This window comes from Tripterygium wilfordii, chromosome 22, assembly GCF_013401445.1.
Source record: "Tripterygium wilfordii isolate XIE 37 chromosome 22, ASM1340144v1, whole genome shotgun sequence".
In the NCBI taxonomy this organism is placed as follows: domain Eukaryota; kingdom Viridiplantae; phylum Streptophyta; class Magnoliopsida; order Celastrales; family Celastraceae; genus Tripterygium; species Tripterygium wilfordii.
In genome coordinates, this window is record NC_052253.1 from 6,746,483 (window position 1) to 6,763,276 (window position 16,794).

Genomic DNA, 16,794 nt, shown 5'->3' on the forward strand with positions numbered 1-16,794 from the left:
GATGAGCTTCTTAAAAGGTAAACAAGTAAACAACACCCGTGTAGAAGACTCTTGCCGTGGGTGGGCCGGGGATAAACAGGATTTACGTATACATTATGTCACATAATATGTGGAGTGGTGGTTTTCAGGAATTGAATATGTTATCTCGAGGTGGTATCCTTGCAACTCTCTTAGTCATATGTTTGCTTATGAACAAAGATTTTTGCACAAGGCTTTCAGTGTAGGAGTTGTCACGAGTTGGGGCATGTAAAATGTATCCAGATTTTATTCCGCATAATATGTGGCAAAAAAAAAGTGTGAAGGGTTTCGGCAAAAATCCTTGTTTTCCTTGGGGGGGTTTTGGCATACAGAGAAACCAGCCAGCCGCTGCAGAGGTACCAAAACAGTCCTCTTTGGTTTCACACCGTCAAGAAATGTGCACTCATTATTTTAATCACCTTACTCACAACAAAAAATGTAACATTAATTTCCTTATAATTTAAATTTAATATTACAAGTTTTTAAAAATTTATAATGGAGAAACTACTTTGAAGAGGGATGGATTAATATGGTGGATTAAACAAGGATAATGATGGAGATAATTTCTTTTATACATTGGATGGGGTGGGGGATTGAACCCTATACCTAATGTCTAGATGTTAGAATGCATTCTCAGCTACGCTGAAAAAGTTGTTCCCATGATGAAGAGAATTAGAAGGGCAGTTACTTGGAGGTTTGTGAATGCCATTGTCTGACTCCTAGGAATGCGGAATGGAGAAGCCGAGTTTGTAACATATTTATGTGAGATGAGGTACCGCCAAGACTCTGTAAAATACCTTTTGCTTTGGTCGTTGGGCTCCTCTTCCTTTAATAGGTGTAAAGGTACAATTATGTAATGTAATTATATGCTTGGTGATTATGTACGAAGAAATGTACATATTTGATCCACAGACCTACGGAGGGGTTGACAACTCAAATGTAAATGTGTATATCTTAAGGTTTTTTTTTTTGGTACTAAGCGCTGGATGTAACACCGATTATGATAAGTAGAAAGTGTATATATTGAGGGTATGAAGTTTGATTTGAAGTAAGTTCCTTTTGATTCAAGGTATATTTGAGGGTCGAAAAGGTCCCTTGAGCAAACCATCAGGTCCTCTAGCTTAAGTTTTTTATATGCAACCAAAACCATCCGAAAGAAGCTAGTATGACCAATTGATTTGGAGTGGCGGTATTTTGACCCCACAAATTGGTAACCTTACCCCCTTTGAATTGTTTAATATTTATTTTACATAAAAATCAGTGTTTTAATATATTCTTTTACAAAATTGTACCTTTTACATTAAATAAATATTGTATCATGCTCAGTACCCTCACGTGATTGACTTGACAGGAACTTACTTTTATGCATTAGATTTTGTCTTTTCCAATAATGTCTGTAATTTCTCTTAGTTGAAATGATTTTTATTCCTGACTTTTTTGTTTGCTTTCATGAATTTTTCCTTACTAAAATCGAGCATATGCAACCGAGTAGGATGATGTTCTTCTATATAATGTCTTCTATATGCAATATGCGTATAGAACTTTTTGAAAACTCAATTTCCATTTGCAGATACAAAAGCTCATTCACTAAATAATGAATAATCTTAAGTTTTGGGCAGAAAGTCTGAGATTGTCCAGTAAATCTATATCGAGTGAGGTAGATAATTTTATATGTAATATATTTATTTTCATTTATATAAATTAATTTTATTTGTATGTAGGAGGATTTTCTCCAAAATGAAATACCAGCAATACATACAGGGAGAGAGGAAAGACTCGACTTAGATTTTGAGGCACAACATGAAATTGTAGCAGAAGATGAAGATGAATTTCATATTGATATTATTGAAGAATTTTCCACTGATATGACAATTTTATATGAATTGCAATTTTTTCTACTCAAGTTCAATTTTCGTGTTCTTTATAGTTAATATGGGCATAAATAACTTTTTTGGTTTAATTTACAGGTATTTAATTCTCGAGAATCACTAATCGAATGGGTTCGAACTCTTGGATGTAATCTTGGATTTGTAATTATTATAAGGTGGTCAGAAATTGGAGGATTTGGAAAGTGACACAAATTGATTTTACAATGTGAGCCTAGTGGTCACTACGTACCAAATAGAAAGCCTACAAAAGTTACTGGATCAAAGCGATGTGGCTGTTCATTTACATGTAAGGGGATTAAATTGAAGATAGATGATGACTGGATGGTTAGGGTAATATGTGGAATTCACAACCATCCAGCAACAATATATATGGAGGGGCATTTATATGTTGGCAGACTTTCTACTGTGCTGAAAATTATATCTTGGTAGACATGTCTAGAAATTTAGTGAAGCCACGCAACAATTTGGCTAAACTAAAAAATAGAGGTCCAAATAATGTCTCGACCATTCGAACCATCTATGATGCCCGCAAAAAGTTTCATACATCAAAAAAAGCAGGTAAATCGCAGATGCAACAACTGTTATCATGCTTAAATGAGCACAAGTATGTTTTTCTCTATCGCACTGACGATTTTACTAACGAGCTCTTGGATTTATTTTTCACTCATCCACTGTCCTTAGAGTTACTGCGTGCATTTCCACATATCTTGATTATGGACTCCACTTACAAAACTAACAGGTTCAAAATGCCTCTTTTTGAGATTGTTCTGGTGACACCAACAAACATGACATTTTCTGTTGCTTTTGTTTTTCTTCAATCAGAAAGAGAAGAAAATTATGCATGGGCATTGGGTTGTTTGAGGACCGCAATGCAGGAATGTATAAGTCCAAGAGTCGTAATCACTGACAGAGATTTGGCTTTGTTGAAATCAACTACCCAAGTGTTTTAGGATTCGATGAAGATGCTTTCTACTCATCCTGGCACACGTTGATTGATTCTGAATCGGAGACTGAGTATGTTTATAACAAGTCATCCATAGAGATGAATTTTCATGGTTATCCAGTAGCCATTTCATACATTAACGATGTATAGCTCGCACCGTACAAGGAGATGTTTATAAATGCTTGGACCAAGAACTACATGCATTTTGGAAATCAAACTACAAACAGAGCTGAGAGTCAAGATGCAAAGTAGAAAAGGCACATGGGTACATTGCAATTGAATTTTCAATCAGCTTGGGCTTGTATTCATCAACTTCTAGAATCTCAGTTTACAGCAATAAATGCTAGTTTGGAAAAAAGCAAAAATGTTGTCCAACATTGGTTCAAACCAGCACATTTTCAAGAACCGTGAGGTTTCGTCTCTATCGATGCATTGCACCATATATTACAAGAATTGGAGCGATATAAATTTGTGGGGCAGACATAATATCATGTAGATGTATTCTTCGGTTCACTCATGGATTACCATATGCGCACGAGCTTGCAATAAATATCAGGAATGTTGTCCGATTCCACTATCATACATTAATATTTTTTTGGAAGAAATTGGATTTATTGCCATTTGTGTCAGTTGCAGATGTTGACATCAGTTGCAATGTAGAGATACAACAGTTCACAGATCAGTTTGCAAAGAAGTCAAAGATTGGTAAAGTCTCGTTGTTGAGAAAATTGAGAGAGATAATTAATCCATCTACCACTGCAATAATTGAACCGAAGATGAAGCAAAAAACTCTTGACCGGCCGTCTTCAAAGAATAAAGTTGACACATTAACCAAACGTAATCCGTCAGCATTTGAATTGGTTGAACATTAGTTTCAAGAGACACAACAACTGAGTAGGCATAGTTGCTCTTCTCTCTTTGTCCCTACGTTGGTTTACAATCAGATGGGTTTAAGATGATAAAAAACTAATCGACAACATCATTACATTAGCCAAATGCCCTGTAATGCAGCCCTATATTATCTCATTCACAGATGTCAAGGCAGACGGAAACTGTGGCTTCAGTGCTATTGCCGTTTTACTTGGTCTTGGCGAGGATGCATGGCCTTATGTACGACGTGATCTGATTTTTGAGTTGAGGACATTTTGGAACGAATACATTGAGATGTATGGTAGTTATGACCACGCAATATCAATTTATCATTCACTATCCTTCTTCGAATCACATAGATCAGCATCACTTGAGTATTGGATGACGATGCCAGATATGAGACACTTAATTGCATGTAAGTACAATGTCATACACATTCTTAGCCCAAAACAGTGTGACACATATTTGCCTCTGCGTTCCATACCTCCACCGACAGATGAACGTGTATCTATGACCACTGGATTTGTCAATGACAATCACTATGTACCACTGTCATTGGCAGATAGATACCCAATGCCTTTTGTCATGATTCAATGGTTTAAATACAAGTATGAATGTGAAGCTGACTGGGTTACTCCATATAATGAACAACTAGCCTTATTCGTCTAATCTACTCGTAATACGAATCCACCACAATTTGTTGTGCTATAAAGTAGCATTTGTAATTATTAAATTATTGTATCTCGTCAATTGATTAATAATAGTTAAGTAAAAAATTAATTAATTGATGCATAGATACAACTACATATGGGCAGACATATCATTGTCATCTGTCAAATCAAACACGTGAAATGTCAAGTTTATTAAAAGAGTATAATTGGACGAAAAAAAGAAGAAATGGATATAAAAAATATTTATTTAATGTAAAAGGTACAAATTTATAAAAAAATAATGATTTTTATGTAAAATAAATATTAAACAATTCAAAGGGGTAAGATTATCATTTTGTGGGGGTCAAAATACCGCCACTCTTAATTTACCTTTTGACATCATCATTTGGAATTAAATTGAACATATAGTCCCTAAATTGCATCCTTGCAATTTGAATCTACATCGAAATCCTTTTACATGTTTTTGTTTTTTAATCGAGTCCACAAAAGGAAAATGGTAAAAAAAATAGTGAAATACAAAAATCTCCTTAAAAATTTGAAGTACCCAAAATACCCCTATTGATTTCCTAATTTGAATTCAAACTTGAAGAAGGAGGGATGATTGGCTGCTCCACCGCCTCACGAAACTCTTTTTTTTCGTTAATCCCAACGGTCACCGTACGCCATTTTAGTTTAGCCTCTTCACTTCACCTTCCTTAAGGCTTCAACTCTGTTTCTTCTCTTGCTATAAAAATCCAACTATCGACAGAGGAGGAGTAGAAGAAAGAAATGGCGAAATCAAAGGTGAAGTGTGAGCAGAGCAGCCAAAACGGAGTGGAAGAGAAGAAGAAGAGAAAGAAAAAGATGGAAGGGCTTAAGCTCAACAAGTTCTCTCTGGATCTCAAAACCCCCAAATCTTCTCCCGTAAGCATTATTAGATGTATATAAGCATACGAAATTGCTTCACATACTTCCTCCTGTCATTCCATGCGTGCGATTGATTTGTTTTCTTCTTCTCTGGTTCCTGACAGACAACGATTGAACCCTTGAAGATGCTCAGAAGGTTAAATAGTGTAATTTTTTGGTTTAAAGTGTTGATTAGTAGACAGAGCGTTGATAGACGATAGTTTTGGTGAATTTTGCTTATATACCTAACTGACTGTTGTTTGGGTTCACCTGTCACTTGTGCCAGTTATAAGAGGAGAGATCTTTCGAATAGAGTTTATGCTTCGGATGAGGAGAGATTGTATGCAATCAAAAGAGCCGAAAAACTTCGATCGGGTTTAGGATCTCATCACCCAAGTTTTGTCAAGCCAATGTTACAGTCACATGTGACTGGAGGCTTTTGGCTGGTGAGTTTTGGACTACTTGTTTTTTCAATTATTCCTCATATTTGGTATAAAGAATTTTTTCCCTTACTAAACAGACATTCAGTGTAATGATTGAGAGACTAATATCGCAATTTCATGGATTTTTGCTTCTTTTTTTTATACTCTAATTCAGATTATTTTCTTGTTTTGTGAAGTGTACTGTAAAGTTATTGCTCATTGCTGGAGTAATTAATGAATATTTATATAAGTAAACATTATACCAATCATCTTAAGCTTTGTTAAGAGTTTAGACCTCTTGGAAAGATGGTGTTTTGTGTGCCTTCTGAGCTTTTGGGATGATTGTTGCTCATTCTTGTTTATTGTTGGCATCTTATATAATATACCTATAAAAAATTGGTCATAATTTTGTACAAATTCTTGATTAGGGTCTTCCATGCACATTTTGCAAGAGACACCTTCCCCAAGATGATGAAATGGTTACTTTAGTGGATGAGGAAGGAGTTGAATTTCAGACGAAATATCTTGCTTTGAAAACTGGTCTAAGTGGTGGATGGAGAGGGTTTTCTATCGATCACCACCTAGTTCATGGAGATGCTGTGGTATTCCAGCTAGTCAAGCCTACCCGGTTTAAGGTGACTTCTTGCTTTCTAAATTGCGTTGCTGTCAATGTCATGAATTTATTTAAGCTTTCCAAAAATCTACAGATTTTCTAAAACCAACTTGATGGTTTTACATCAATTTTAAGGTCTTTTCTGATTTTGAGTAATCATCTCCTGATACAAATCAGCATATCAACACAAAATTACGCGAGCAGGGATTTCGTATATTATTATATTACTGAAAGTCTTCTTAGTTGATCGAAACTGCTTGTTGTAGGTATACATAATCAGATCAAATGGTTCTGAAAAAGAAGATGAGAAATGTGGCTTACCAAATTTAAATGGTTATGCAAGACATATGGACTCAGGTATGTTTTCAGCTTTTCTCGTGCTTCTTAATTTGTGTATGGTTGCACAAGTGACTAAAACTAGTCTATTCTGCAATTGTTGAACGTCAAAGATCATACTGAGGAGGAGTTAACAACCTCTAATAAGCTCAAGGGTCCAGAGCTGCTTCCGCTAGACTTTTTGGATGAGAATTTTCAAAAGAGCAGTATGATGGCATTCGATTTGAACAATGCTTTGGAAGTAATCCTGCCTTCGGAATCTGTTGATGATTCTAGAGAAGTGAAAAGCTTTGAAAATTTTCACATTCTTGTGAATGGATTGAGCATAGACTCCGAGCTTTCAGATTACCACAGGATGAAGTTTCGTGAACTCTGTATAGCTCAAAACTCTTTTCTTCATGAGCATCTTCTCAAGAGTATCAGCTGTAAAATGGCTGCCGAAATGATCACTGAGATTGTCAACATAACAGAGGCCATTAGGGCTTCCAGTCTTTCCACCCCTCAAGATGATTATGAAACATGGGAGCAGACTTTGGAAGGTTTTCAGCACTTGGGCTTGAACGTTAGACTTTTACGACTCCGGTTGAACCGTCTTGCAAGCCTTGCTTTGAAATCAAAAGAAGCCATGGAATCTGACACCTGTAGAAATGTTCGACTTGAGCGAACCCGTGTGCAGGGAGAGATGCAAACTGTTGAGTTAAATCTTCTTAAATCAAAAGAGAAAAAGCGCAGACTTGATGCAGAAATAGAGGCATTAAGGGCCAATGTTGAGAGGAATGAACTTTTGTTTCAGGGTATGGTTAATGCCCCATGGGGAAGTTAGGTACTTCTAGAATGACTTATTAGTTTACACTCTATGGCTGGACTTGCGGTTATGGTACCAAAGAAGAGGTATATGGCTGGCCTGGCAGAATGCTGTTTACTCTTCTGGGTCAGCAATTATATCTCATGTCATCCCAGCACAATTTTGTATATGTATGCATAATGCATGCTGTTATATTATGTATATATGTATGCATAATGCATGCTGTAATATAATATAACTTAATTTTGTGGAGGAAATAGTGTTTGTACTTGTAACATTCCTCGGATTTTAAACTATGTAGGGTACTGTATGATGTTATAGAATATTTCGACAAAAAGGAGTTGTGCAGCAGTAAATGTAGTTTCCTTTCTTTACAATTTTTTTTTAAAATTTCTTTGGTATAAGTAGATTTTAGTAAATACTAGAAACAAGGAGGCTAACACTATTAAACATACTAGGTGTGTACACCCGTGCTACTTGTATCACTGATACGGATTTTTATGTATAAAATAATATAGTGTGTGTTTGGTAGAGCGGTTGTGTTGATTTTCAACGCTAGCTGTTAAGCTGTGGAAAAAAAGCTGAGCTTAAAGCTGTAAAACAAGCTGTGAGGTGTTTGGTAGAGCTGTTAGTTGTAAACGGTTAAGTTGTATAAAATATATTTTATTTGTATTTTAAATATTTTTAAAATTAAATTTTATTTATTAAAAATTACAAGTAAACAATTTATAATTTGATAAATTAAAATAATTAAGCTTAAGCATAATTTTTATTAAAAAAGTTTATAATATTTACATAAAATATTTATATATAAATATATAAAATAATTAATGTAGAAATTATTGCTTTACAAAATAATATTAAATGTGAAAGATTTAGGATTCACATTAAAATAAATTTTATTTTATTGTATTGTATTAAAAGGGAATAAACGTGAGTCCCACGTATAAATAAATTAAAAAAAAAAAAGTAGCAGCTTTTTGGAGTGGGCTCCACGCCAAAAAGTTACAAAAACCTCTACCGCTCTCACAATAATCTCCAAATTGAAGATTATTGTTTTGAGGCGTTACCGCTCCATTTTGTGAGCGGTAACACCCTACTTTTTCAAGTGTTTGGTGGGGCGGTCTAGGAAAGCAGACCCGCTAGTGGGACCGCCCCACCAAACATAGCCATAATCACATAGATGTGTAGATTAATAAATCTTTCCAGGTAAATTAAAACTCTAATTTAATAGAAAGTATGAGTTTTATTGATTTATGTGTTATTCTAAACAATCCTTTAGAAATTACAAATTCATTATATTTTTATTAAATAGAGATATAAAGTATAAACTTTATTTAATGTATTCTCATTAAATAGAGAGATAAATTCTAATTTAATATTTATTAAATGGTTGTATTCATGTTTCAGATACATTAATCTCATTGGTATATATTCAATTTTTAATAAACTATTTAATAGATTAATAAATCGTTTCCACTAAATTAAAATTCTAATTTAATAGATAAATATGTTTAATTAATATTAAAATTAAAATTATTGATTGATACCCTGAAATTAAGGGTACTACAATAGTTATGATGTAAAATTATGACAAAAGCTCATGCAATCCTACTAAAAGGTCTATTTGGAGAAGTAACACGTACTCCATAAAAAATAATAGATATGTCCCTAACCAAGAGTTGCATAGGACCGTACTCCATAAAAAGTAATGAAATGTCCCCAATCCGACAATATTGGACTTCTTAAATTAGGGTTATGTAACTTTTGAGCACGGAAAGAGTTAACAAATTACAACTCAATCACCGAATGTTCAAACATTTCAATTTGAGAACTCAAAATTGAAAATTATTCCAATATACACACACGAACATATTTCTCACTATTATTATAACATCTCTTAACATAGATTATCATGTAAAATTATGATAAAAGCCCATATACTCCAACTAAAAGTTATGTGGAGAAGGAGAGCGTACTCCATAAAAAATAAATTGCATTTTGATTGTAACCATAAAAGTAATTAATTTTGATGTTTTGGGTTTAGGATTTGAGCCGAATATTTTGAATGAACCACAATTTAGTTCTGTTTGGTGCATGAACTGTGAGGCAAAGCAAACATGTTTTTTCTTACTTGTAGATTAATAAGACCTCAATCAAGGACTACAAACTAGGAATACAAATTGAGAAATGGTGTTTTAACCCCAAAAGTCATATTCCCACTCCTCAAATTATTGACTTACATGGGATTTGATGCTTTATTTCAACGGTTTTTGTGTAAGCTAGTATAAACTTTTGTTTAAATAAAAATATCATTATCCCTTTTATTTTGAATGGACAATTACATTGTTTGGTTTAGTATCCTTGTGGGTATTTTTCTAGCTGAGTAATTGCCACCATGTTCACAATGCAACAGTAGCTTGTAACGTTTCCCAAATCCACCAATTTATAACAATAACAGATCCAAGAGCACATGCAATATTTTGAACCCATCCAATTAATGACTCACACGAAATGAAAACCTGATAATAAAATTGATTGTGTTAGAAATGTATAAAATATAAAATTATGTGAAGTTCGTATACGAATATACCATTTCAGTGACAAATTCATGTATGACATTGATATTAATTTCTTCTTCATTTACTTCTTCCACAATAACCCCTTTCTCCTGTTGTATTTCATTCCTAATAAAATCATATTGCAAATAATAAAAATTATAATACTATTTTACTTAAAAAATTATAAAATAACTAAACCAATTGATTTACCTTATTGGAACCGGATAATCTTAAATCTTCAGCCCAAATTCTAAGATGATCCACACTGAATAATATAAGCACACTTGACGTGAGAGGAAATCTCTTGAGAGGAACGAACCTCTTGACGTGAAGAAGACAATGGTGCTCGATGGAACACATCAAAATGAAACAACCGGAACACAAGAGAATATGAGTGACGAAGTCATTTTTAAAGGCAACTGGAGCACTACAACACTATGTTTGGTTCACCAATTCTGGCCGGAACGGAATGATGTATTCCTATGGAAAGAGGAATTCATGTGTTTGGTTGTACAATATACAAGGGAATGGAATGGTGTATTCCCACTAACTTGAGAATTTAGCTTTCCACCCTTGGACTTAGGAACCACCAATTCCAGGCAAGTAGGAATTGTGTTATAGTGGTGAAAGGACAAAAAAGACCCTTGTATTTATGTGAACCATTGGATGTTAAAGATCTGAGCCGTCCAAAAAAAGCAATAACCCTAGCCCCTTGCCTCTTCGTTCTACGTAAAATTACTCCAGGGTTTAATGAGATATCAACTTCTCTACATAGAAAGTACTCCAGAGATTCAAGAAAGATCAACAACGGGTTAGTAATCTTGTATTCCTTTTCCTTTGTTTTTTCTTGTTACTTTCGTACAGTTTTTCTTATTCCCCTAGCTAGCTTCAAGTCTAGGCCATGGTTCCCATGTTGTTTTCGTATTGGTTGTGCACCATGTATTCCATTGTTATGATGAAAAGTTGATAACAATGTTATAGTATGTTAAAACTGTGATTAAGTCTCTTAAGATGTGCTTTCTTGATAATAGAATCTAATGGTGTTTTTTAAAAAATTCGTGGTTGCTGTCATATTATGAATCTTGCAGTGAAAGACTTTGTGCCATAAGCTTTATTTTTTTAGTTTTATTTCATAAATTTGGTTTATATTTTGCATTCATGTACATGTACTACAATATATGCAGTGATGACTCGTTTGATGCGAAAGATGAACACGGTTCTGCCTTGTCCCTTCGAAACCAAATTCTATCTTTGGTTGACTTCTTTATACACCTTTGCATTTCCATATCACTAAACACATTGAGGCCGAAGGTTCGGTCTTGCGTACTGAATTTTGCATATCAAAGAGCACACCTTAGAAATCTTGTGTATGCAAACGACACTACTTGCAGAGCACAACTTAGGATGAACAGAGAGACCTTTGGAAATCTTTGCTCTATGTTAGACAACATATCCAGTCTAAAACCAACTCGATACATGTTGGTAGATGACCAAGTATCAATATTTTTGCACATTATATCTCATCATGTGAAGAACAAAGTTATACGGTTTTGATTTAAGAGATCTAGTGAGACAATTAGTAGGTATTTTAAGAGGGTTTTGGACGTTGACATTTTATTGCATAAAGAGTTGTTAAAAAAAACCTGATCCAGTGCCATCAAACTCAACAGATGACAAATGGAGATTTTTTAAGGTATTTTTTATTATAAGATACTTTATACATGTTACTTCTTAAAAGTTGAATAGGTTTTAAGGAACTTTTTTTTGTTTGTGTTTGCTTCGTAGAATTGTTTAGGTGCTTTAGATGGAACATATATTAAGGTTAGAGTACCAATACAAGAGAAAGCTAGATACCGTAATCGGAAAGGTGAAGTTGCCATCAATGTACTTGGTGTGTGTGAACCTGATATGCATTTTATATATGTTCTTCATGGTTGGGAGGGTTTTGTAGCTGATGGTAGGGTAATTCGTGATGCTGTGAGTAGAAGAAATGATTTAAAAATACCACATGGTGAGAAAGACTTTTATTCTTTGTAATAATTGTTTATATACTAATAATTTATGTACATTTTCTAATAGTCAATTTTATATCTAGGTAACTACTACCTTGTTGATGCTGGTTACACCAAATGTGAAGGGCTTTTAGCTCCTTTTAGGGGGCAAAGGTATCATCTCAATGATTGGAGACATGGGCATCAACCTACTACTCCTGAAGAGTATTTTAATATGAAACATGCTTCTACAAGGAATGTAATTGAAAGATGTTTTGGGTTGCTAAAGCTACGTTGGGAAATTCTTTGTAGTCTAGCTTTTTATCCGATTAAGATACAAAATCGAATAATCATTGCATGTTGTCTTCTACATAATCTAATTAGGGGAAAGATGGTTGATGATCCTATGGAACCTATCTTAGACCAACTCTAACATAGTGGAAATTCATCTAGTGACCCAATTTCCACAATTGAAACAAGTAACGCGTGGAGCAATTGGAGAAAGTAATTGGCAACTCAAATGTTCAATGAATGGAGGGCATCAAGGCATGGGAGATGATGTTGTTCACTTTAAATGCAATTATGTGAATTTTTACAAGCATTTATTGTTTTTTTTTTCAAGTGACTTTGTGGAAACTGCTTCTGTTCAAAACTTTGTGCATTGCTTATATAATGAACTGTGGTTTGTGATTACTTCTTATGATATATTAGATATTAATTTGTTATAATGTGCATGCTAGCTATGTCTCAAAAGACAAAACAACAACATATGTGGACTGATTATAAGGATGCTATCCTTGTCAATGCTTTGTTGGATTTGTACAACATTGGAACATACAATGCCAATAATGGATTTAAGACCGGTTATTTGGGCGCTCTTGAAAAATTCATTAAAGTGAAGATTCTTGAATCGAATATCAAGGCCAAGCCTCACATTGAGTCAAGGCTTAAGACATTGAAGAAAGACTTTTCTGTAGTGTATGACATGGTGTATGGCGCCCTAATACAAGTGGATTTGGGTGGGATTCCAATATGAAATGTGTTGTAGCTGAACCTACTGTGTGGGAGGAATACATAAAGGTTAGTACACATTATTTTACATTTTGAATAATTTTTTATATTGCTATTAATATTTTAATTTTACATCTGTTTGTAAAGTCATAAACGGGTAGCAAACTTCATAAATAAACAACTAAATCACTTTGAAGCATTATGCATTGTTTATGGTAAAGATCGGGCTAATGGAAAAGGAGCAGAAGATCCAACAAATGTCGCGGAAGAGATTAGAGATGAAGAGTCATTGTATGAGGATGATCTCAACAACTATGTACCTAAAATAGACTGGTTGAATGAGATGCAAAACATGGAAATGCCAATGTCTAGTGCTTGTCAAGGAGATACAAATGCTTCTCCATCCAATGTCAATAATCAAGGTGAGATGACCTCAACCAAGAATAAGAAAAGAAAGTGCAATAATAACACTAATGTCATTGAGGCGATGCGGTAGGTTGTTACTATGTTAGGAAAGCATATTGAGAAGGCCACACATGAGCTTAGTGAGGCCATTGGAACTGAGAAAAGATCTGAAGAGAAAATGGATAGGTTCTTTGAAGAACTCCGTTCTTTAGAAGGGTTATCACCTCATGAACGCTTCACTGCAGGAATTAAGATGGGAGGTGATAAAACTTTGGTGTCAATGTTCTTTAGTCTACCAATAGAAGAGAGAGGAGCATACGTTAGGAGTTGCATTGATATGTTGTGACTGTATGTGGCACATCTTATGAATATTTATCTATTTTGTTTTAGACATGTATGAGATGGCATTTTGTGAACAGACGATTCAATTTTTATCATTGGGATGTTTTTAAATTAATGGAAGCTTTGTTAACCATGTGATGGTGGACTGTGGATTATATGTTTACTTTTATGGAAGATTTGTTAAGAATTCATAATATGACTGCTTTTATTTTTGTTTTATTTTTTGAGTTCAAAAATCTTGAGGAAGCGTATTGGTAGTCAGTTATGGAGGCTATCGATATGAAAATGGTGAAACTGGAAATGTAGGACCAATTTTCATTTGAGTTACATGACCATTTCATATTTTCTTCATAAAATTTGTAGAATGAACACACAAAAAAGTATGACAAATCCAATATAAAAGAGGGGTTGTTTAGTCATTTAATCATTATTCTTATTTCCATTCCGTGTTGAATCATTACGTCCAAACGTAGGAAAATCATATTCCTTAGGGAATTCCTTGACCAACCAAACATGAGAATACAAAGAATTATCATTCCCATTCCTATTCTCATTCTTATTCTCATTCTCGTTCCTATTCCTGTTCTCGTTTCCGTTCTCGTTCCCACATTGAATCAAACATAGGGTAATAGTATAGTGTAGAGAGAGATAGAGTATGAAGAGAGATAGAGAAAAAAAAAAAGAGATAAAAACAAAAAACAGAGAATAGTATCTTTACTTTTTTACACGAAATACGAAAAGAGATAAATATAAAAGAAAATACAAGGCAAGCTTACACAATAAACGAAGGAATAAAACATCATATCCCATGTAAGTCAATAATTGGGGAAGTGTGAATATCATTTTTTGGGGGTTAAAACACAATTTCCCTTTTGTTTCAACGAGCGACCGAGAGGAGAAAGAACAACATTGCTATACATTCCAACAACATCCATTTCAAAAGCATCCCAACTAATGATTATTTTTTTAGTTCAAAAACCTTGAGGAAGCGTATTGGTAGTCAGTTATGGAGGTTATCGATATGAAAATAGTGAAATTGGAAATGTAGGACCAATTTTCATTTTAGCTACATGACCATTTTATATTTTCTTCATAAAATTTGTAGAATGAACACACAAAAAGTATGACAAATCCAATATAAAAGAGGGGTTGTTTAGTCATTTAATCATTATTTCTATTCCCATTCTCATTCCATGTTGAATCATTATGTCCAAATGTAGGAAAATCATATTCCTTAGGGAATTCCTTGACAAACCAAACATGAGAATGCAAAGAATCTCATTCTCATTCCTGTTCCCATTCCGATTCTCATTCCCATTCCCATTCTCGTTCCCACGTTGAACCGAACATAGTGTAATAGTATAGTGTAGAGAGAGAAAGAGTATGAAGAGAGAGAGAAAAACAAAAGAGAAAAAAAAACAGAGAATATTGTCTTTACTTTTTTACACGAAATATGAAAAGAGATAAAAATAAAAGAAAATACAATGCAAACTTATACGAAAAACGAAGGAATAAAACATCATATCCATGTAAGTCAATAATTGGAAGAGTGGGAATACCACTTTTGGGGGGTTAAAACAACATTTCCCTTTTGTTTCTATGACCGAGAGGAGAAAGAACATTGCTATACATTCTAACAACATCCATTTCAAAAGCATCCCAATAAATGAGTGTCACACATCATTGAGATGTTTTTGGGATGGATGTTGCTCGGATATTTATCATTTTCCAAGAAAGAATACATTACTAAATTGCATTAGGGTCCACCAGTACTAATGCTTCCATTAAAGATCTCTATAGTATCACCATGACCTACACGGTTCCACCGGAAAGACGTATTCTCCTCCATTATATTCTGATTACATATGAAGAAGTACCCTTCTACCGGAAGTTCTAAATTCATCCTTTCCTGCATTTTCTCGAGCTCATTCCTCAACTCTCCCACATTATCCGATGGATTCACTGTTAGGACTTATGTCCCACATCGGTTAAAAACCAGGCAAAGTGCCTGTATATAGAAGTAAGCCCTCTCTCTCCTTAATAGGCCTTTTAAGGGGGAGGCCCAAGGGGCCCAGAATTATTTACATGGTATCGGAGCAGGTGTGCGCTCGTCCCCGATAAGAAGTCCACTCGTTGGGCCTTGGGCTTTGATACCCAGTCCACGAGTGCGGGGGAGTGTTAGGACTTATGTCCCACATCGGTTAAAAACCAGGCAAAGTGCCTGTATATAGAAGTAAGCCCTCTCTCTCCTTAATAGGCCTTTTAGGGGAGGCCCAAGGGGGCCCAGATTTATTACATTCACCTCCACCGGAATTTTCAAACTCCCACAAACAAACAATAGTCATCAGTACGACTTTCAGCTTCAGCTCCTTCGACCCTCCTGGTATCGTTGGCGATCGCCTTACTACATTATTATTATTCACACCGTTCTCGAGTAAATTGCAATCATTTTGCAACTCAGATTGCATTACTAAACGATTGATTGGGTCCAACTCTGAGAGAATTGAGAGTTGGATGTGAGAATTGTGTAAGATTGCACAAGAAGCCACGTCTCCTTCGTCCTAAAGAAGTTGGCCATTGAAGACCAGAGCTTGTTTTGCTACAGGTATGCCTTGATATTTTAGTATCTTTTGTTTGATCTCTGGTATGGTGTCGAAGTAACCGATCTCAATTGTGAACTTCCTGCAGTCTCTCTGGATTTCAAAAATGACATCCATTTCTGAGACGTGTGGAGGATGGAGAAGAAGAATGAACGAACACAGAGTTACACATGTATACGCTTGTGCCTTAATAAGGTTGTGCAACAGTTTTGCGAGATTATCTGATCTTTGTCGAACATATGCATTTAGTTGTTCTCTCATGCCAGAATCTAAGAGATATAACAGTGGCGTGGGAGTTACAATTTTAGTAAATTCCTTCATAATTCAGTGATACTTGGAGATCTATAAATATGTACATTCAAATTTTGAATTGATTTTAATTCTAGCATTAAATTCAAAAGTGTTACTTTTTTTTTCATCAATACCTTAACA

General features: G+C 34.6%; 2 protein-coding genes and 1 pseudogene across 2 annotated transcripts; 2 read left to right on the forward strand and 1 right to left on the reverse strand.

The window, feature by feature from the left end:
- The first annotated feature begins 3,855 nt into the window (after nt 1-3,855).
- On the forward strand, nt 3,856-4,389 carry LOC119991462. The gene has a single exon (XM_038837813.1). It carries the CDS (start codon nt 3,856-3,858, stop codon nt 4,387-4,389), a length of 534 nt encoding a protein of 177 aa, XP_038693741.1.
- Nucleotides 4,390-5,016: 627 nt separating this feature from the next.
- LOC119991233 (B3 domain-containing protein Os01g0234100) lies at nt 5,017-7,789 on the forward strand. Its single transcript, XM_038837522.1, has 6 exons — nt 5,017-5,294; nt 5,402-5,433; nt 5,563-5,722; nt 6,127-6,333; nt 6,578-6,668; nt 6,761-7,789. The coding sequence occupies exons 1-6, from the start codon at nt 5,160-5,162 to the stop codon at nt 7,468-7,470; spliced, it is 1,335 nt and encodes a 444-aa protein (XP_038693450.1). The 5' UTR covers nt 5,017-5,159; the 3' UTR covers nt 7,471-7,789.
- A 7,690-nt stretch (nt 7,790-15,479) lies between these two features.
- On the reverse strand, nt 15,480-16,723 carry LOC119990344 (annotated as a pseudogene).
- Between the last annotated feature and the right edge of the window lie 71 nt (nt 16,724-16,794).

Coding starts and splice junctions, on each gene's coding strand:
- LOC119991462 (XM_038837813.1), top strand. CDS start 3,856: ATGCAGCCCTATATTATCTCATTCACAGATGTCAAGGCAGACGGAAAC.
- LOC119991233 (XM_038837522.1), top strand. CDS start 5,160: ATGGCGAAATCAAAGGTGAAGTGTGAGCAGAGCAGCCAAAACGGAGTG. Junction 5,434..5,562: donor CCCTTGAAGATGCTCAGAAG/GTTAAATAGTGT, acceptor CACTTGTGCCAG/TTATAAGAGGAGAGATCTTT. Junction 5,723..6,126: donor TGACTGGAGGCTTTTGGCTG/GTGAGTTTTGGA, acceptor ATTCTTGATTAG/GGTCTTCCATGCACATTTTG.